The following is a 20360-nucleotide window of genomic DNA, read 5'->3' as shown; positions in this document are numbered from 1 at the left end:
TTTTTTTTTTTATGATGTGTGAGTCTTCCTACATGTTGGCACCCACTGAAAGGGATGGCATGGGGCTTGCTTTCATCAGTGGTTCCTGAGGGCTTGGTGTCCCATCCTTCACTTCCCCCATCACCCCCTAAATCTCCTCTCTGAACCTGGCATGGTGGCCTTTGCCCTCCCAGGCATTTGGTGGGAATGGACAGCCCAGACTGATTTCCATATTATTTTGAGCTGTTCTGAACATGAAGGCCTTCTACTTGCTTTATTCATCACTGTAGGCACTCAATACATAGCTCCTTTAAACGACTCCATCTTTCATGGAGCCCCTTAGTTGCTTTGACTTTAGGGGACACTCCCACTTAACAAATCATTCAGGCAAAATGTCCTCTCGACTCCACCTGGTTGGGTTGCTGATGTTGGTGTGAGGCTATGGTTGCATCTGTAAAAGATGCATCTTGAAAAGTGAAAAGGAAAATCCCAGGAAAAGTGCAAAAACGTGGGTGACCCTGACCAAGGCCTCTGAGTTCTTTGAGTTTCCTCATCTGTAAATATAAGATTCTAAAATGAACCCTGATCATCTTTCAGATGCAGGATTTAGTGGTTAAAATTGGATATTGTGGGTGGAATCAGTAAGGGATTCTCATAGCACTAGATTTCAGAGCCATTTGCAGACATCTGATCTCATTTAAACCCTGCATCAGCCCCTGAGAGAAGTGTTATTCCTACTCTTCTAAAGGTTACAGATGAGACAATTAAGACCCAGGAAGATACTCCCATAAGGTCCTGCAGTTTTTAAAAAAATTGATGGAAACCAGGATTCCAACTAGGTCTTCTTCCTCATTAAAGGTTACATCAAATTGTCCTCTCCACTGGTTTCCCATTAACACCACTTCAAAACCCCATATATAAAAAACACCTTCCTACCTGCATCCTAGAGCTTGGCAGAGATGCCGATGAGAAAAAGAAAAAAGAGTATCAGTAACGTGCCTGAACCTCTTGTGACACATTTCTGAGCAGGACAGCCCTCTGATGAAATCATCATTGCTGAGCTTTTCAGTCACAGAAGAATCTGCTCTTGTCTCTACTCAGGGTTCAGGGAGTTTAGGAGTGGGTTGTAATTCATCATTCATGGGGTCCAGCCCTAGAGTATGTCTACACACCATCCTGGGTATCAGACGAAGCTTCAGATGGCCATGAAGATGGAGTATGAGGTTGCTTCCAGGACAACAACATGACTGGGTGTCTTCAGTCTCCAGTGAAGGTCCAGGCCACAAAGATCCTCCTGAAACCCAGTGTCAGGAATTGTGGCTTACTTGGCCAAGGTCCAAATTCAGTACTAGGCAATGGAGAGCTACATGGAGGGCACGAGAGGGCAAGATGTCACGCTGGAAGGGTCAAGGAAGGGGCCTGGGGCAGCTCAGGCTCCAGAAGAGACACACGAGATGCACATGTCCACAGTCAAGCCCCCAAACCTCAGATTAGAGGAGGACCATGGACACCCGACAGCCCCACCTGAGCCAGGGCAAACACTAATTCTTGAGGGCAGGGGAGCAAGGAGCAGGCATGCCAGGTAGCAGACAGGAATTAGGGAGGCTGAAAAATTCAAGAGGGTGTCAAGGTGGGTGGTTAAACGTGCTGGCAGACTTTCAAGAACCACAATCCACGATCCACACCGCTGCCAAAGTGTGGAATGAATCAGGGGTCGGGAACTCAGACTGGCATTTCGGACAAGAGAAGAGGAGTCTGAGCCCACACGAGGAGAGATAAGACCATGAAAAGTGAAGTCACATTGACCCAGCCAGGCCAGGATGCATCTCATATACACCCTGTACCAGCAGGACCCCATCTCAGGGCAGCAGGAGCCTGGAGGTCGTGGCTGAAAGAACGCAAGTGGTACACCAACTGGAATGCAAGGCAATCCCTGGCAAGAGCTAGGCAGACACCCATGGGGGGGAAACGCTGGTCAAGAAGGCTCATCAGATTGTTCTAGAAGGGTTTATTCCCTCGAATGCAAGATTTTTTTTAAATTTTCAGTATAGTTGATTTACAATGTTCTGTCAACTTCTGCTATATAGCAAAGTGACCCAGTCATATATATATATACACACACACATATATATATATACATATATATATATTCTTTTTTTCACATTATCTTCCAGCATGTTCCATCGCAAGTGGCTGGAAATTTAAAAAAACAATAGCCACAGAACCATGGTAACATTTTTCCCAAGACTGGATTCAGCCAACACCCTAAATGCCCCTGTTTCCCAAAACTTCCTAAAGGTCAGCTCCTATCATTTTACATTGGGCTCAGGCTCCCTTAAGTTCCATGCAGCCTAAAACTTCTGCGAATCCAAACCATGTTCCCATTTCTGCCCACGGGAACCCTATTTGTCCTCAAGCTCCAGTCTAAACGTCACTCACTTCCCCAAGCTGGATAAGAGGCTCTTTTGCCAGGTGTCCAGAAGACAGCATTCGCTCACTGCTGCTTTTTTTTTTTTTTTTTTTTTTTTTCCCTCCTGGTTGTTCTTTGAGATTTCTGGATTTAGAAGGCAGGGAAGGCATTCCCGTCACGGCGCAGAAAAAACAAATCCAACTAGGAACCGTGAGGTTTTGGGTTCGATCCCTGGCCTCGATCAGTGGGTTAAGGATCCGGCATTGCCATGAGCTGTGGTGTAGGTTGCATGCAGACACTGCTAGGGTCCTGCGTTGCTGTGGCTGTGCCATAGGCCAATGGCTACAGCTTCAAGTAGACCCCTAGCCTGGGAACTTCCATATGCCGTGGGTGTGGCCCTAAAAAGACCAAAAAAAAAAAAAAGAAGAAGAAGAAAACAGGGAAGACAGCTGACTTAAAGACGTGGGGGAGGAATGACATGGCCAGCAGCTGAGGCACAGACCAGAGGCCAGCCCACCTGGATAAACCCTGACCCTACTCCTCCCACCTGGATAAGTGACTTCACCTCTCTGACTGTATCCGCATCTGTAAAATGGGAACTGAATGAGTTCCTGTCTTGCATGACTGTTCAAAGATTGAGTCCGGGCATGTAAACTGTGAAAGCGGTGCTAGGCACAAAGTGGGCCTCCATCGATGGTGGTTCTCGTGGTGGGGTGATTGTTCTTGTCATTGTTACCATGAGTTACAGGGCTATGGGGAGTGCCTGCAGGCCTCAGTCCTCTCTGTGTCATCCTGCCTCACATTCACTCCAAGTGCTACTCAAGCAAATCAGTCTTGGGCCAGGGGGCACCCCAGATGGTAAAGGAAACCACTTTGAGATACTGAAGCTTCTCAGCTGAGCCAGGCTGCTGAAAGAAGGGCCCAATTTCTCAGGCTAAAGTATTTCACAGGAGAAAAAAACACACACGCACACACCCATATACACACCCTACAACCCATGCCGATGGGGCTTCTGGCACCAGCCTGAAAGAACAAGGATGAAGCAAAGGTCATGAAGGAAAAGAGTTCCCGATGTGGCTCAGGAGTAATGAACCCAACGAGTATCCATGAGGACTCAGGTTTGATCCCGGGCCTCGCTCAGTGGGTTAAAGATCCAACATCGCTGTGAGCTGTGGTGTAGGTCGTAGACACGGCTTGGATCTGGCATTGCTATGGCTGTGGCGTAGGCTGGCAGCTGCAGCTTCAATTCAACCCCTAGCCGTATGCTGCAAATGCAGCCCTTAAAAAAAAAAAAGAAAGAAAGAAAAAAAGTCATGAAGGAAAGTGAAACCAAGAGTGTAGAGAAAACTCAACAAACAGGGAAATTAAACATTAATAGGAAACCATTCCAGAGAAAACATGAACAGAGTCCCAGGGAAAGATGCTACAGGGCCAATAAGACCTCAAAATGTGTATCTACCCCAGCCAGAGAGAACAGGACACTGTATGTATGTAATCCACACCCTGGACCATAGAAGGACTTTGAAAAAAAAAAAAAAAAAAAAAAAAAGCGCAGACTCTGCCAATTATATTGACAACCTGGATAAAGATCTGCAAGGCAAGCTCACTAAAACTGCGGAGAAAATGAGGAGTGCTTAATATGCTAGAAGGGAAAATCAAACTACAAATGTTCCTGAAAAGCCAATGAAATGAAATTATTTGCCAAATTTTAATTAGGATAAATGCAAAGTGTTGCACATAGATGCCAAAAGCCAAGTGCACACATCTGGGACGGTGGGGGGCATAGGATCAACAGCAGGGCGGGCTGGGGATGCAGGGACAGCTGGATCAAAAGGAGCCATCCCAGGGCTGGTGGCTGTCCAAAGTGATGCGGTTCCCCTAGTATACACTGATAGACGTCAAGACAGCAAGCGACTGCACAGCAAAGGAAACCCTAAACAACACGAAAAGACAACCCACAGAATGGGAGAAAATCTTTGCAAGTGAATCAACTGACAAGGGATTAATCTCCAAAATTTATAAACACCTTCTGCAGCTCCATACCAAAAAAACGAACAACCCCATCAAAAAATGGGTAGAAGATCTAAACAGACAGTTCTCCAAAGAAGACATGCAGATGCCAAAAAACACATGAAAAGATGATTAACATCACTCATGATTAGAGAAATGCAAATCCAAACCACGATGAGGTACCACCTTACACCAGCCAGAATGGCCAGCATCCAAAAGTCTACAAACAATAAGTGTTGGAGAGGGTGTGGAGAAAAAGGAACCCTATGACACTGTTGGTGGGATTGTAAATTGGTGCAACCACTGTGGAAAGCAGTATGGATACTCCTCAGAAAACTAACCATAGAACTACCATTTGATCCAGCAATCCCACTCCTGGGCATCTATCCAGAGAAAACCACGACTCGCAAAGACACATGTACTCCAATGTTCGTTGCAGCACTATTTGCAATAGCCAAGACATGGAAACAACCTAAATGTCCATCGACAGAGGAGTGGATCCAGAAGATGTGGTACATATACACAATGGAATATTATTCAGCCATTAAAAGGAACGAGATGCCGGCATTTTTAGCAACATGGAGGGACCTAGAAACTATCATGCCGAGTGAAGTCTGTCAGACAATGAGACACCAACATCAAATGCTTTCACTGACATGTGGAATCTGAAAAAAGGACACAATGAACTTCTTTGCAGAACAGATGCTGACTCACAGACACTGAAGAACTCCGGAGGAGACAGTTTGGGGGGTAGGGGGATGTGCTTGGGCTTTGGGATGGAAATCCTGAGAAATCAGATCGTTATGACCATTATACAACTACAGATGTGATAAATTCATTTGAGTAATAATAATAATAAAAAAAAAAGACAGCAAGCGAGCAGAAGGTCTCACTCAAACCAATATAAGGCAAGGAAGATTAGACTCTACGAGAGGAAGATAACTAGGAATGGGCAGAGGGCCTGTCTCAAAGTCTACCACGTGCAGAATAGCTGGGGTAATTATAAAAGTTTATGGAAGGAGAGAGACGACTTGGGTCCGTGACTGGTGAGAAATACAACAGCAGTTAGATGTCTGAAATCCTATCATTTGGAAAAAGGATTCCGCTTGCTCTGTGTAATAACGAGTAATGGAGGAGATAAGTTCAACCCCCAAACAAAGACACATTTCTTCGTAGAACTGCTTTTAAAAATGGAATAAATGGCCTGAAGAACTGAGGGCCTCGCTGCTAAATGTAATCAGGCAAAGGAGAATGACCACTTTCCCTAAAATTACGTTGGTGGACGATCAACCAGCACGTGGCTGGAACTTGGACAAGCCTTGACAAGCTGTATATTTTTCCCAGCCAGGCTTTATCTTGAAAACACTCTGGAGAGAAGGCTCAGTAGGAATGACGGTCATAATGATGGATATTTACAGAGGATGCACTGATTCAGGCCGTTGATACATTCAGTGCTCATAGCATCCTATCAAGGGGTATTACTATTATTCCCATTTTACAAATGAGGAAACTGAGGCCAGCCAGTTAAGTGGTAAACCAGGCCTGGAGCCCCATTGGGCTCTGGAATCTACACCTTTACTCACAAAATCATTCCTTTCCTACTTCCCAATCTGCTCAGTGTTGAAAACTATTTTTTATTTCTATTTTATTATTATTATTATTATTATTATTATTGCCTTTTTAGGGCCCACCTGTGGCACATGGAAGTTCCAGGCTAGGGGTCGAATCAGAGCTGTAGCCGCCAGCCTATGCCACAGCCACAGCCACAGCCACGCCAGATCTGAGTCCTATACCAGAGCTCGTGGCAACACCAGATCCTTAACCCTCTGAGCAAGGCCACAGATTGAACCTACACCCTCATGGATACCAGTCAGGTTCATTAACGGCTGAGCCACGACAGAACTGTGTACTGAGGCCTTTTAATCACACTCTTGACCATGCTTCCGAGGGAATGGCTGTAGCAAATATGGTTATAGCAACAGACCTACGCAGACCACAGAGAGTGGGAAGGAAAGCATAGCCTTTGGCAGACCAGCACTAGTCACAAAGGGCAGTTTAAGACTCCAGAATAGAGAAGCAGAGGACTCCTATTATGAGTTCTTCCCACCTGGGTAAAATAGATTTAAATTTAAGGCTGGAGAATAAGGAGCAACGGAGAGGCTTAAAAATTCAACACCAGAAACCACAGCAGGGGAGTTCCCGTCGTGGCGCAGTGGTTAACGAATCCGACTAGGAACCATGAGGTTGCGGGTTCGGTCCCTGCCCTTGCTCAGTGGGTTAACGATCTGGCGTTGCCGTGAGCTGTGGTGTGGGTTGCAGACGCGGCTCGGATCCGGCGTTGCTGTGGCTCTGGCGTAGGCCGGTGGCTACAGCTCCGATTCAACCCCTAGCCTGGGAACCTCCATATGCCGCAGGAGCGGCCCAAGAAATAGCAACAACAACAACAACAAAAAGACAAAAGACAAAAAAAAAAAAAAAAAAAAAAGAAACCACAGCAGGGCACCCTCTGATCTCTCCTATCCACAGCTTGAGGTGCTCCAGAAAAGCTCTTTGGAAAAACCATACCTTAGTTTGTTTGTTTGGTTTTTTTTTTTTTTTTTGTGGTTTTTTTTCCAGCAGTTCTAAAAAGAGTTAAGACCACCTTACATAATGAGGGTGGAGCATGCTAGTAAATACAGCTGTTTTAAGTAAAAGCAGTAACAGAGGCAGACACGGGAAGTCAGTAAAAGGAGGTATTTAGGGAAAGACAGAAGGAACGAGCACTGAAAAAAAAAAAAAAAGTTAAAAATTCCCCATGAAAATCCAACCCCCTAAAATAAATAAATAAAATGCATTCCTTATTTAAATATACCACAAAGCAGCACGCGCAGGGAAAAGATAAACCACTTCAACCGTAATCCCTCTTTTATGGAACAGAGGCCAACCTGGGCTTAGCTGGGGAGGAGAGGGAGCGAACTGGGCACAGGGGTGTTGGGCACAGCCTCCGTGCAGGCGAGGAACTTGCCTCGACAGGCACGCTTTGAGTGGGCATCTCAAAACTTCCAGCTGGAGGGGCCCCGGGATGAAGAAATGGAAATAACAGCCGTGGTCACTGTCATGAAGAGTTTCAGGAGGCCTCTGTGCCAGGTACTGTGTTAAGCACTTCCTGTACATTATTTCATGTAATCGCTCCCCAGAGGAACATTTACTTTGTGCCCTTACAAATAAGGAATGTTAGCTGGGAAGCACATGCAGCACGATGCTGAGCGCATCACGTGGACTGCCTTAGGCCACATCCCCAGCATTCCCACAGGGCCAGTGCAATTATCATCCCTGCATTACAGGCGGGGAAACACAATACAATGGGATGAGATAGACTGCAGCCCAGAGGGGCTGAGCGACCTGCCCCAGGTCTAGCAGCAAAGATGTATCAGAGCCAGAATGCAAACAGGAGCTGTCTGTCCCAAGAGGAGGCCTGAGACACCAGGTATGGGGCTCTGAAAATTTCCTGCACCACCTGCTTAGTGCAAAAGGTCCCAGAACTCTCAGATCCGCTGTTCTCACTTTCTAGGGCAGAAAGAGCTGGGTGACAACAAACAGACCTAGAGAGAAACAAAATAACAACCAAAGTGGCAAAATGCAGAAATAAACAAGGCTCAGCTTGCTGCACAAGCAAAACTTAAAATAATGAACCTACAACACATCGATTAATACAAGCAGAGCAGCAATCAAAAACCACAGAGAGGCAGGATAATGCTGATGAGCTCCTGATTAGAAAGTCCTGTGGTTTAAGTGTTCAGGATTTCTAGCTCTTTCATGGGCCTGTGCACAGTAGGAGTTTTGCATGGCTGCTAAGCAACGCCTGGCAACCAGACTGCAGAGTGGATCCCTCATTATGGTCCTTGGTAACTCAAAGTAAGGCAATAATTCTAGTTCATGAAAGCCAAATTTTAGAAACCCTTAATAACTCATGTAATAGGTTACCAGTAAGTAGCCCGGAGCTATATATAAAAATGCAAATCTGTGACTGCCCAGCTTTTACTTGTAAGAACTAAAGAAAGACTTGCATCTGTGAGATTCATCATTACTTTATTCAACACATACTTGCTGAAAACCTACTACGTACCAGGCACTGTTCTATGCTATGGGGAAGAGGCCCCCGAAAACTCACCAGTGAACTAGACTATACACTTTTAAAAAAACCCACAGTCTATACTAGAATTCTACTTTTAGGAAAATAAGGCCCAGAGAAGTAAAGCCATCTGTTCAGAGTTGCACTGCACACCAAAAGCGGATAAGCTTAGCAGCTCTTGTCCAGCCTGGCAGACACGGCGGAAGAACACTGTCCTTCCTTGAAAGGCCACATCCCTGTGGTTGGCCCAGAGAGGCCCCATGATCCACCCGCTTGTCCCTGGTGCTCTGGGCTGGCCCTGAGGGCTGGGACTACCAGGATGCAGGACTTGGCTGTGGAGCATCTTGGAAAGTCTCCCACTTGACCTTAGGACCTTTGTGGTCAAGTAAGGGAAAGCCTATGACACGGTGTCGGTTTTTATTGGACCCAACCACCGGCGAAGCTTGCCGTCATCTGGAGTGATGGAGAAAATTAAGTTACCACATTCTCACGTTTCAGCCTTTAGCCCGTATTCCTTCGCAAACAGGAAATGTTTATTTAAATACAGCAGTCTCCAGCATGTTCCAGAGCCAAGTGAAAAACCAAAGATGTCCACTCTTGCCCCACTCCGCTGTTCAGGCCACCACCTCGCTGCGGGTGAGAAGCGGGCCTCCGCCTGCCTTTAGGCAGGACGCGGAGAAGGGGCCCTGCGTGAGAGTTCATTTTCATCTGCCTTCTCTTTTTCCAGGCCGAGATTGTGGTTGGAGAAGAATTACATCTGTGGGCTCCTTTTGTACTCAGAAGGGTAAGTGCAACATCTGTTTACTCTGTGCTCCATGGTAAATGTTTTGTTTCAGGCACCACCATTCACTTCCTCTGCCCTTGTGATCTATCTTTGCTCCACGGATAATAAATTACACTGAATCCTCCTCTGCGTTTATTTAGCTTTCTTGTGGGTGTCACCTCCCCGGTGGGGGGGGGGGATTTTTTTCAGGAGTTTATAAACTGACAGAGAGTTGCTCTGTGTGATGTGCTGACATTATGGAGAATATGCTAGAACACAGACCCCCAGCTCTGATACCAGCTTAATTAGGAACAATTTAATAGGCCCCATTCCAGGCCTGAAGCAAAGTCCAAATGGTGACCGCGTTGTCCTCAAACACACACACACACACACAGACACACACACACACACAGCCCTTCATAAAAGCCTCTTTGGGAGGTAGAGTAGCAGTGATGAACAGAGAAAGGAGAAAATGTTTCCTCTTTGTTACAAAACACAGCATAAACATTTGTGATCAGAAAACAGATTTTAGGAAGGTCTGGAGCATCTGATGGCAGTGCCGACAAAACAGCCACAGGAAAAAAATGAGCCCTGAGAAGCTTAAAGGGTTCAAGAAAGGAAAGTTCCTTCTTCCGTCCTTTGCTTACATTCTTTAAGTCGAATTGCTGCTTTTCTTCTATATATGCCATGATTTTATATACAGTTACTGGAATGCGGTGGACGTTCAAGCCATGTTTGTTGAATGAATGAGGGAGGAATGAATGAAAAATTCCTCCCTAAAGAAACCCTTGGCATAGCTCAGGAATGCCCACCCTCCCCCCTTCTGGCCCCAAGAGTTTGTGGAATGGAAATGTTACCTTGGAGTGGACCGAGAGAGGGCGTGTGGTGACAAGGACTATAGGGACTACTGCGAGGCTCTGCCGAACCCCTGCAGTAAACCCGACCCAGCCTGCTTATCAAGGTTGTCCCCTCTCCTGGGAAGAAAAGAGACTAGAATGAGAAGCCAGTCTTGGCAGCCGCATCACCTCCACGCACCCCAGCCAGAGACATCAGTGACCAGAACCAAGTGAGGCAGAAGGGACTCAGACATATTCCCAAGCATCTCCTACTCTGCCAACGCCTGCCAGCAGCTGTGAATGCAGCAGGGGACCCACGGGAATGCCTCAGGAGGCCAGTCTCTAGCCACTTTCTCCAATGATAGAGCAGATGGGCAACCCCCAGCTGCTGGGTCTCCCAGGGGAAGGAGCCCAGGGGCATGCTGCTGCAGGGCTGTGCCTGCAGCATTTGGAGACTTCCTCCATGCTAGAAGGAGAGGGGCCCACTCTCCCTGGTGTCTCAAACATGCAACATGATTTTGAATGTGAAAAAAAAAAAAAGGCTCAAAACCTGAACAGGAAAGCAAATTGACTGTTCAACAGACGCAGGGTATACCTGAAGCAGCAGCGCCAGCTGCCTATTCTAAGCCCCAAGCCCAGGGAGAACCCTCCTGGGACAGTCTATTTATAGATCTTGGCCCAAGCTGACCCTTGTTCCAAGGATGTCCCGCTGAGTAGTAGGGAGTGTGGACTTAGGAACCAGACATGCTCCAATGCAAACACTTAACTAGCTACTACATGACCTTGAGCAAGTGACAAAAAAGCTGAACTGTAAAGTGGTATTGTGAGCACTACCTGTGTAACGAATAAGACTGTTGTAGCGATTCAAGAAGATAAACACATGTGAACAAACTGAGGCACAGAAAGCATTCATTAAACATTAGCTACAGTTGTGACTTCACTAACTCATGCGGCTGGCCCAGGTGTGAGAAGGGAGAAGAATTTAGTTTCTAAGTTCTAGGTTTTCAAAAAATATCACCAAAACAAGTTTTCACTGGTGGGGTAGAATCTAATGGCTGAATTAAGTTGTAGAAATCTGGATCGGGCCCTTTTATTGCCATCAACCTGCCATGTGACCTTAGGCCAGTCATTCCACATTTCTGAGCCTCATTTTCTACATGTATTAACGAGGCGTCAGCTGTAACCCTCTACAATTGTATGGTTCAACTTCAACCCCCCAAAATAATCACTGCACTTGAAAAAAAAAAATGTTTTGAGCCAAAAGGAAAGCGCCAGGAAAAAAGGAAGGCAGTTCTATTGAGTTTCCACTCAGGGACGTGCAAAAAGTAAGCAGAAGAGAAGTGAAGTGACAGGAGGTGATTAACAGGAATAACACACTCTAGGGCAGTTCAGCTTAGTCCCTTGCACTCTCTTTCCTACCAAAGTCAAGAAGGCAAAATCTCCAAGACCCATGCACCCACTCTAAGACCTGTGGGGAAGGGGGTACAGGAAGAGCAAGCCGCGCAGAAATCTACCAGCTAGAGCAAACCCTCACCCACTTCTGGGCTGCATTCCCAGCCGGGTTCCAACCCCCTCCACCATGTCTCCCTCCTTCCCCACTCCCCAACTGCAGGCTGGGGAGAGCCCACCCCAGCGTCCAAGTTTTGAAAATTGTCCGAGGATCAAAATGATAAATGTTTTCAAAACGTTGACATATGAAAAGTAAATATTTGGTTGCACAATTGGGGTTAAAGCGAGGGTCAATCCACCCCACTCTCCAAGCGCCTCTCCTCTTGCTGCCAAGCCCAGGATTCGAGACTGAGTGCGGTTTGAAAGATTATAGCGTTCGGTCTCATTTAAAGGGCTGTCAGCATTTCCATTCTCCGGCCCGTTTGGGGAGGCATTTATAACCAAGCCATAAAAAATTCACCCTGGCTGCAACTTGGCATCTCTGAGGCTGCACTCCAGGCAGGGCTGGTTTTGTAAGCAAGTACCCACTCTGAATTCGTTCGGTTCCTCAGAAGTTAGACCTTCAGACACACTCTCAACTTTCCTCACAAGGGCAGCCAGAGAGCGGCGGGTCCATTCTGATCGCCAAGCGGGTCACAATCTCCCGGGCCCTGTCTCCGGTCTCCGTGCCCTGCCGCCCAACACCCTTCAGCTTCCTCCTTCGCCCCCTCTTTAAAGAGCGCGAACCCCTCACCCTCACCCTAAGACCTCCCTGGCTGCAGTGTTACCTCCTCCCCTTGCCTCCTGCCAGCATTCTCCTTGGAAGCTGTCAGCTGGCCCTGAGTCTGGAACCCTCACCCCCGGAGAGGCACCGCTCTTTGCTCATCACAGGGAGCCTCGAGACCTCTCTCCCTAAGACCTGCCCAAAGCAACAGACCCCCAACTCAGAGAGTGAATGACCCGGGCCAGGAGAGGGTGAAGGCAGAGGCTGCATCCAGCGCGGCCAAGGAGAAAGGAAGGATCTGGTGCCTGGGGGCCCCTCTGCGGGACCCAGGTGGGTGGCCCGGGTGGGGTGGGGCGGGGCGGGAGTACTCACAGGCGCTCGGCGTTGCGGGGTATGCCCCGGGGAACCGCCCGGAGGCCCAGCCCGTGGCAGTCCACGCTGGCGGCGGAGCAGGTACACTTGGTGGGGCAGGCGGCGGCGGGGGGCCCGCTCAGAACACTCGCCAGAGCCAAGGCCAGCATCAGGCGGGCGCGCACTGCGGCGCCGGCCCCCGTCCGCCCGGGGGCCATAGTGTGCAGGGGCCCGCGCCTGGAGGAGGCTGCCTCGGCGGGGCAAGACGCGTGGAGCCCGCGGAGGCGCGCGCGGAGCACGGGCTGCCTGGGGAGCGGGCGGCGGAGTTGGCGCGGAGGAGGAGCGAGCTCGGCGCTCAGGCGCACGGGGCGCGGGCAGAGCGGGACGCGCCGGGCGGCGGCGGCGGCGGCGGCAGTAGCTCCATCGGCGGGGCCGGCACTGCCCCGCTGCGCATCGCTCGGAGTGCCCAGGTGCCGAGCGCCCCCTGGCCCCTCTGGCCCGCGGCCGGGGGCCCGGGCCGGGTCGGGAGCCTGGGGCAAGCGCAGTGGGGCACGGCGCCCGGGGAGGTCCGGCTTGGGGCTAGGTTCGGGAGCGCGGCGGCGGCGGCGGCGGCTGGGGCACCGGGCGGCCGGGTGAGCTGGCCGGCGCTCGCTCTCTCCATTCACTGAGCAGGGCAGACACCGGAGACGCGGGGCCCACCCCTCCCGCCCCCCCAAAAAAACGCCACTCCGCCTCTCATTGGCTGCGCTGCGTGTCATGTCGACTAAGTTGGGAACTTTGCTGGAGCGAGTGAAAGCTCGAAGGGAGGAGGCAGCGGAGGAGGGAGAGGGAAGGAACCGGGAAGAAGAGGGGCTTGGCCAGCAGGGCCCCAGCGTTGAGGCTCTTTCACTCCACGGAGCCAAGGACGGATCGGGCTGGTGGCACTTTTTCTTGATTCTGGCACTGAGCCTTCTATTCACATTCTGTCCCAACACCGTCCCGCAAGAGAGCGCTGGAGTACCTTTATTTTACAGATAAAAACCCAAAGCTCAGAGAAGTGGAGTAATTTGCCTGAAGTCACACAGCTGCTAGAGTAGGACCCCAAACCTCAGCACTCTCATTCACCCAAGTTTTACTTCACAGCCTATGGCAGCTGCAGCCTTACCGCATCTACAAACATCCTTAAAGATCCCACGTCATCTTAGCAAAGATCCACAACTTCTTCCTGAAGGACCTACTGTACTGACATTAATGCACTCTGTAGTCACAAGTGTTGTGGAAAATGGCCAGCCTGAGTTGTTCAGGTGGCTTCTGGCACACCCTGCTCAGAGGCCCACCCTTCTTTGCTCAGCTCCAATGCCTTCTGTCTGCCAAACGTTAGGGATGGCAGGGCCTTGGACCGCTGGACTGACAATGCTGGGTTTCCAGTCCTTGAGATTCTGCTTTCTCACAAAGTGACTGTGTATCAGCCATGTCACCTCTGAGCCTTGGTTTCTTCAAAGCTAGGAGGCCACAGAGCTCTCTGGGCCCACCTCACTGGGTTATTTGATGCATCAAAGAGGAGAAAGTGTTTTTTCAAACAGCATCCCTTCTGCCCCCAGCGTCCCTTCTGCCCCCTCTTCCAGTGCCCCTCTAAATTGGCCAGGTCTGAGCTTTTCCAGATGCCGTGGGGAGGGGCGTGTGTTAGAGGCTCCATAAATACTTGTAGGAATGATTTTGTTTGTTTGTTTGCAGGGAGAGGGCAGGAACTGGAGGAAGTATTGCCCAGACTTCCTTGAGGTCTGTTCACACTGGACAAATCCGAATGAGCCCTGCATATACACGCATTCGTACACACACACACTCATGCATACAAATACACCCATGCCTAGCTACACATGCAGTTACAAACACTTGTGCACAAACAGGCTTACACACTCTGGTACACATTCACACTCAATCACATACAACACAGGAACACTAACACACACACACACCATGTTAACAATAACTATGCTCCTGAGAGCTCTTCCCTTTCCTTTCACATAAATGCTATTCTGATTCCTTCTGCTTCGCTTTCCTTCGAGGAAACTTTTAACTGCCTGGACCATATCCTGTGAGTACATAGAAGAGGTGCAGATTTTATCATTCCTTAGCAGATTTTCAAAGTCTTAGCTCCAGGCACACAACTTTAAGTACATGTACACACACACGTGCGCGCGCACACACACCCCTCAGCCCCTACATCATTCATAAACACATTAGGTGCAATTTACTGCTGTTTTTCTTGGGAGCAGCTTTCAGTACAGATGCTGTTTTCATCGCCCTCTAGTGGCCATAGAAAATCGACGCTCTGGTCCTTGGGGTGACTTCAACATTTAAGAACTCTAAACATCCTTTCCTCTGAAGCTTTCCTCCAAGCCTTGAACCAATTTAGTACCAGGACTCAGGCAGATGAGAGAACTGGGCAAGGGCCCAAGGGCACAAAAGTGTCTCAGACTGTCTGGAGCAGAAAAGAGTCGGGTTTTCTTTGTTTTCCCAAATGTTTTGCAATCCCCAGTCTTAGTGCTCAGACTGGGCCTAAGTCTGAGCACTAAGCGCAGTGTATGTGCATATGTGCGTGTATGCGTATATTGGGGTACAGTGGGGTGTGTTCCGTTTAATCTGCTAGAAGGGGTTTCAGGAGTCTGACTAGCTTTTGAAGTGACGTCCTAGGCATTCAAGTGTACTTCTCCCTGGGAGAGCCACCTTAGAACAGAGACTGGAGTCAGTCACCAAGGAAGGGGTGAATAGAAGAAACAGGCGTTTCACAGGACACTGGCTGCCTAGAATCATGGAATGTTTGGGCTGGAACAACTTTAGACATCACCTCATTCAGCATCTCTGCAAGTGTGTTCTGATGACTACTAGTTCCACATGTTTCTTCATGGCGGTGAAAGTTTCTCTGGGCAAGAGGAGAGTAAGAAATTCACGTTCACCTCTCCTGGTGACTGCATCCCAGATAAGTGTGTTTAGGAGTCCTGCAATAAAGAAAGTGGGTTAAAGTCTGTTTAATTCAAACCAGTATCACTGACCCTCTTATATGTAAACTTAATGTTCTTTTGGAATTTTTGGAGAACCCCCAATAAAATTCAAAACTTGTATTTAAGAGTGCGGACACAAAGTCTCAGAGAGGGGAGGGCACTGGTACAAGGTCACCCAGCTAATCACTGAGGGAGTCAGAGTCAGGGCTCCCCATGCCTAGAATGGGGCTCCACCCACTCCCCCTCTACTGATTCCAAGGAATCTGCAGCCAACCCCCCTCCCCCAGTGACTCGGTGATTTACTCTTCCTAGAGAAGTCTAAGTTCTTCAAAGGTCAGGCCATTGGGGAGGACTTTTTTAGATCTAAGTTTCAGAGCTGGCTTTTATACTCTATGATATGACTTTCAGAGTCCCACACGAGTCTCCTGGGATTTTTGGATTCTTTTTCCAAATTAAAAAAAAAAAAAAGTTCCCTTCACTTTTCCATAGACCTCTCAAAAGCAAACACTCACCCCCAGAAAAAGCCACCTCAAGACTTTCTCCCTTATGTGTTTTCTGTCTCTTGGTATAAGCCATCACTATGTATAAGGGCACTGTAATCACTTGAGGTTTTCTGGTTGCAGCGATAGAAGGTAACTAACTAACTGAAGTTTAAAAAATGACTTTTTAAGAAGGCCTTTGTGTAGCGTAAACATTTTTTCAAAAAAAAAACTGTAGAGAGAGGTTCCAAAAAAGACTAGAACCGAGGCAAGATCTAGGTGCGGAGACTGAGATGTTCCAGTTCCCAAGAGGAAGAGACTGGTTGGCTTGCTTATGTCATGTGATCACCCTCTAGGCCAGAGAAGACAAGAACCCACGGGCGAGGGTTCTAGGCAAACTACGCTTAGCTGGCAGGAAGGAGTGGTGCTCTCGAAGGAAAACCAGGGAGCTATTAGCAGAAAAAGTCGGGGAGGCAAAACAGCACAAAGCATCTTTCCTCTGCCTCTCACCACAGCCATTCAGTTCCTGAGTCCACAATTATTTTCTGAATCTGTCCCCTCTTCATCTTTGGTCCTTGTTCATCCTGTTTTCATCCCTGGCCATTGTTCACATTAGTCCCTACATCAATTCTCTGACTTTGTTTCTTTTGCTCCACCAATCCATTTCTGCTGATGATCAAGGGGCCTTTCTAAAATGCAGATCTGAGAGTTCCATCGTGGCTCAGCAGAAACGAATCTGACTAGTATGCATGAGGATGCAAGTTCAATCCCTGGCCTTGCTCAGTGGGTTAAGGATCTGGCGTTGCCGTGAGCTGTGGTGTAGGTCTCAGATGTAGCTCGGATCTAGCATTGCTGTGGCTGTGGTATAGGCTGGCAGCTGCAGCTCTGATTCGACCCCTAGCCTGGGAACCTCCATATGCCATGGGTGCAGCCCCAAAAAGACAATAAAATAAAATAAAATGAAATGAAATGAAATGAAATGAAATGCAGGTCTGATAGTGCGGTCTTAAACTTTGAAATAGATTTCTGTCTTTACCACCTCATCTCCTACCACTCTGCCACATCCACTCAACATCCCTCCTGGAACATCTTTCCTCTCTGGCTCCCCGAGAATCAGTTTAGCTGTCAATTTCTCTAGGAAACCTTGCTGGGCCAGACTATTAGATTCTAGAGGGCAGTCACCCTATGTAATCCATTTGTTCCAACATTTTGTTACAACAATTTTCTAACATTCAGAGACATCTAATCCATTTTTGCATGCTTGATGCCTAGAGGTACACATAAATCTTCAATGATTGATGAATGAATGAATGAATGAACACACAAACGAATGATCTTCCCCATCATCTAGCATATTTGACATTCTCTTGTGGCAGTTTTATTTATTTTGATCAATGTTCCTTGATCTTTGTGAGAGGAAGAAGTTACATTCTTCCAGAATCTCTGAGAGCATTTTTGCCAACTACACACATTCTCTTCCATTCTGTTACGTTGCTCCTAACCACCACCACCCCCCATTGGAACTTAGCATTTATGCTGGTCATTCTCTAATAGATTGCCCAGGCCCCTCTCTGCCACCATCTCCCTGTTCTACTCCCAAGGCTGCCAACCTTGATGAACTGTATCACCTGCATTCCCTTGGATCTGCAGAGAGCTGGAGGAGGGAGACCAGGGCTTGCCCCACAAGGGCTTCAGTTGGCCGATGGCTGCCTTCCTCTACTGAAGGTCATAATTCAAATCCTCCAGGCCTATCCTCCAACTTCCAGTCCCATCCCCTTGTCTCTTTGGGGGTAGAAGTAAGAACAGCTTCCTGTTGATGCTAAAGCTGGGGAAGTCCCCATCCTTTGTTGATTCCTTTACCCCTTGCTTCCTCTTCCTAAATAACCCCTGTATTAAACTTTCTTCAATTATTCCTGTGAGTTATGTCATCCATTTCCTACCGGGGACTTCACCGAGTCACTGAATCAGATCTCTGAGGAGCAGGTGAGCAGGGAGAGGCGGAAGAGATGATGAAAACTCCAATTTGAGATTAAGATTGCGATCCCCATTAAATTGTCCTGGGAGAGAGAACGTGTGTGTGAATTTTAGGTCGTTTCTGGAGGGTTAAGGGAAAAGTACCATTAATCAGGCTGTTTTTTGTTGTTGTTGTTGTTTTTGTTGTTTTTCTTCAATGCAAAGTCTTCCTTCTCTTCTGAGAAAAAACGAACAACGAAGGTTTATTGACAGTTAATCTATTGAGCCTCCCCAAGGAGCAGGATCCACTCTTGACTAGATAAATCTCTGATGAATGAATACCTAATTTTCGAATAATCTATCTTGGAGAAGATAACGAAACTGAACCCTCCAAAATTCAAGTACATCTGTTGTGGACAACTGTTACTTTTTACTTCAACCATTGTGATTGTGATTCAGAACCTTCTTGTTCTTATATAATCTTGTTTCCCTCAAGACTGATTTTTTAGGGATTCGGCCCATGACTGAAATGGAGACCGACAGAGTCTTCCCTGGGATTTTTCTAACTGAAACTGGAGAGAGTCAGGCCCTCTATGATTATAAAACTGGAACATGTGAGGAATAAGAGTGAGTGGTCATATTCTCAACTGTGTGGCTTAAGCTGGTATAATGGAATGAATCTGAACCATTTTCCAGAAGTGTTGTAAGTGGCATCCAGCTTAATTTAAGCAATCAGCCAACCATTTATTGGGACCTTCCTGTGTGCCCAGAAAAAAAAAACACAGCCCACAGCTGCCAACAGTCCAATTAAGACGACAAAATTAAGATATATGAAAGAAAAGATATGGCATATGATTAAAAGATAATTGACATGGGTCATATAGTAATTGCTATGAAAATTCTTAAAAGGAAGAAATGAGTTCAAGCTGAATTGGAAGGGCTGAGGAATATCATTTTGCTTTTGAAGGATGCAGAGATTTGATGAAATCAATGGGAGGGAAAGGGGTCTTTGCACTGAGGGAAGCAAAGACAAAGAGGTAGGGGTGGAATGGTGTACGAGGCTGGGGAGAGGACTTTGGGAATGTGGTATATGAGACTTAGGGGCAGATTTCTATGGATTTGAGAACAAATTTGAGAAAAAGAGCTTTGATGCCTGATTTGTCCTTGGAGGCGGCTTAGTCACCTTGCTGTAGAAATTGCAGGGCTAGGTGAAGAGGCAATGATTCTGACCTTGAGAGATGATACAGCCTGGAATCCCCAACGGCAACCATTGACGTGCCCCCAGATCAACCTGCCTTAGTGTGAAAGGGGCCCAGATGATCTGGGGAGCTTTTGTTTCCTTAAACTGGTGCATTGAAATGGTGACTCAGCCAGATGTGGGGTTGGCCAGAATGCTGACCTGAGAGGCCTGGCAGACAAGTGAGTGCAATCACGTCCTCTCCAAACTATACAGTGAAGATTTGTCTCATTTTTGAGCAAAGCGAGAACTGTCACTGGGGAAATGGCTCTCCAATTTGAGGAGTATTAATCACCTAATTAACCAGAACACCTGCTCATAAAACTCATCCCACCCAGGGAACCAAATTAAACAAAGCATGAGGATGTGCGGCACAGACTTGGCGGTGGCATCTGTAACTGGCTGGCCTCCCTGGGCACTGGGGCTCACAAAACTCTCCAGCCAGCTGTTGGGTTTGACAGAAACTTTAGAATATCAGCCTTGTTTAGCAAGCAATGATTAGTGCAAACTCAGAGAAACTCCTCTTGCAACTTACCGAATCATGGGTATTCCTGATGTGTTGGGTATATTTTGAGTATTTTGCTTACACTAACTCTAATCCTCACAGTAGCCAGATAAAGTCCCCCATTGTAGCAGAGGCTGGCCCAGGCTCACAGATCCAGTTTTATTTCTCCTGGGCACATAGGAAGACTACATCTCCCAGCCTCCTTTGCAGGTACATGGGGGTCATGTGCCTCCTTTTAACCAATAGAGTGTGTGCATAAATGATGCATACCACTTCCAGACTTGGTCTTTGGAACCTCTCACATAACCAGGTGAGATTTCCCTTTTTGACTGTTGGCTGAATAAATAGAGATGATCCAGTGAAGGATCCCACAGTGTTGTTGAGAAAGTGATAGAGCCACAAAAAGGAAGACACTGGAATCCCTGAATTATCACACAGAAGGCAGTGGTCAAACACTCAAACAGTCTGTAACATGAGAAAAACCTACCCCTCTACTGAGATTTTGGGGTTGCTTATGAGAGCCATTAGCATAAGTTGCCCAGGCTGATTTACCAATGCCATCTTGTCCAATCATATAGGACCAATCTTAGGGA

General features: G+C 47.6%; 1 protein-coding gene across 19 annotated transcripts in view; it reads right to left on the bottom strand.

Annotated features, from left to right (window-relative positions):
• The window catches only part of SLIT3 (slit guidance ligand 3), a 914676-nt gene that overhangs the window by 651135 nt on the left and 243181 nt on the right, over positions 1–20360 (bottom strand). For 17 of the 19 annotated variants that reach the window (XM_085001790.1, XM_085001791.1, XM_085001793.1 and 14 more), the window contains one exon: positions 15440–15590. In XM_085001790.1, coding sequence (XP_084857916.1) covers positions 15440–15444 — 5 coding nt within the window. In that variant the 5' untranslated portion in view covers positions 15445–15590. Of the gene's footprint in view, positions 1–12633; positions 13276–15439; positions 15591–18190; positions 18264–20360 lie in introns of those variants that run through there. The other 2 variants (XM_085001800.1, XM_021076953.2) reach the window with 2 other exon arrangements.

Source organism: Sus scrofa, chromosome 16 (genome assembly GCF_054392235.1).
Source record: "Sus scrofa isolate SSC_HxYL_T2T_F1_AM1 chromosome 16, Sscrofa_HxYL_maternal_Yorkshire_Landrace_v2.0, whole genome shotgun sequence".
Taxonomy (NCBI): Eukaryota; Metazoa; Chordata; class Mammalia; order Artiodactyla; family Suidae; genus Sus; species Sus scrofa.
Note: the sequence above shows the minus strand (reverse complement) of the source record. Positions and strands in the feature narration are given on the sequence as shown.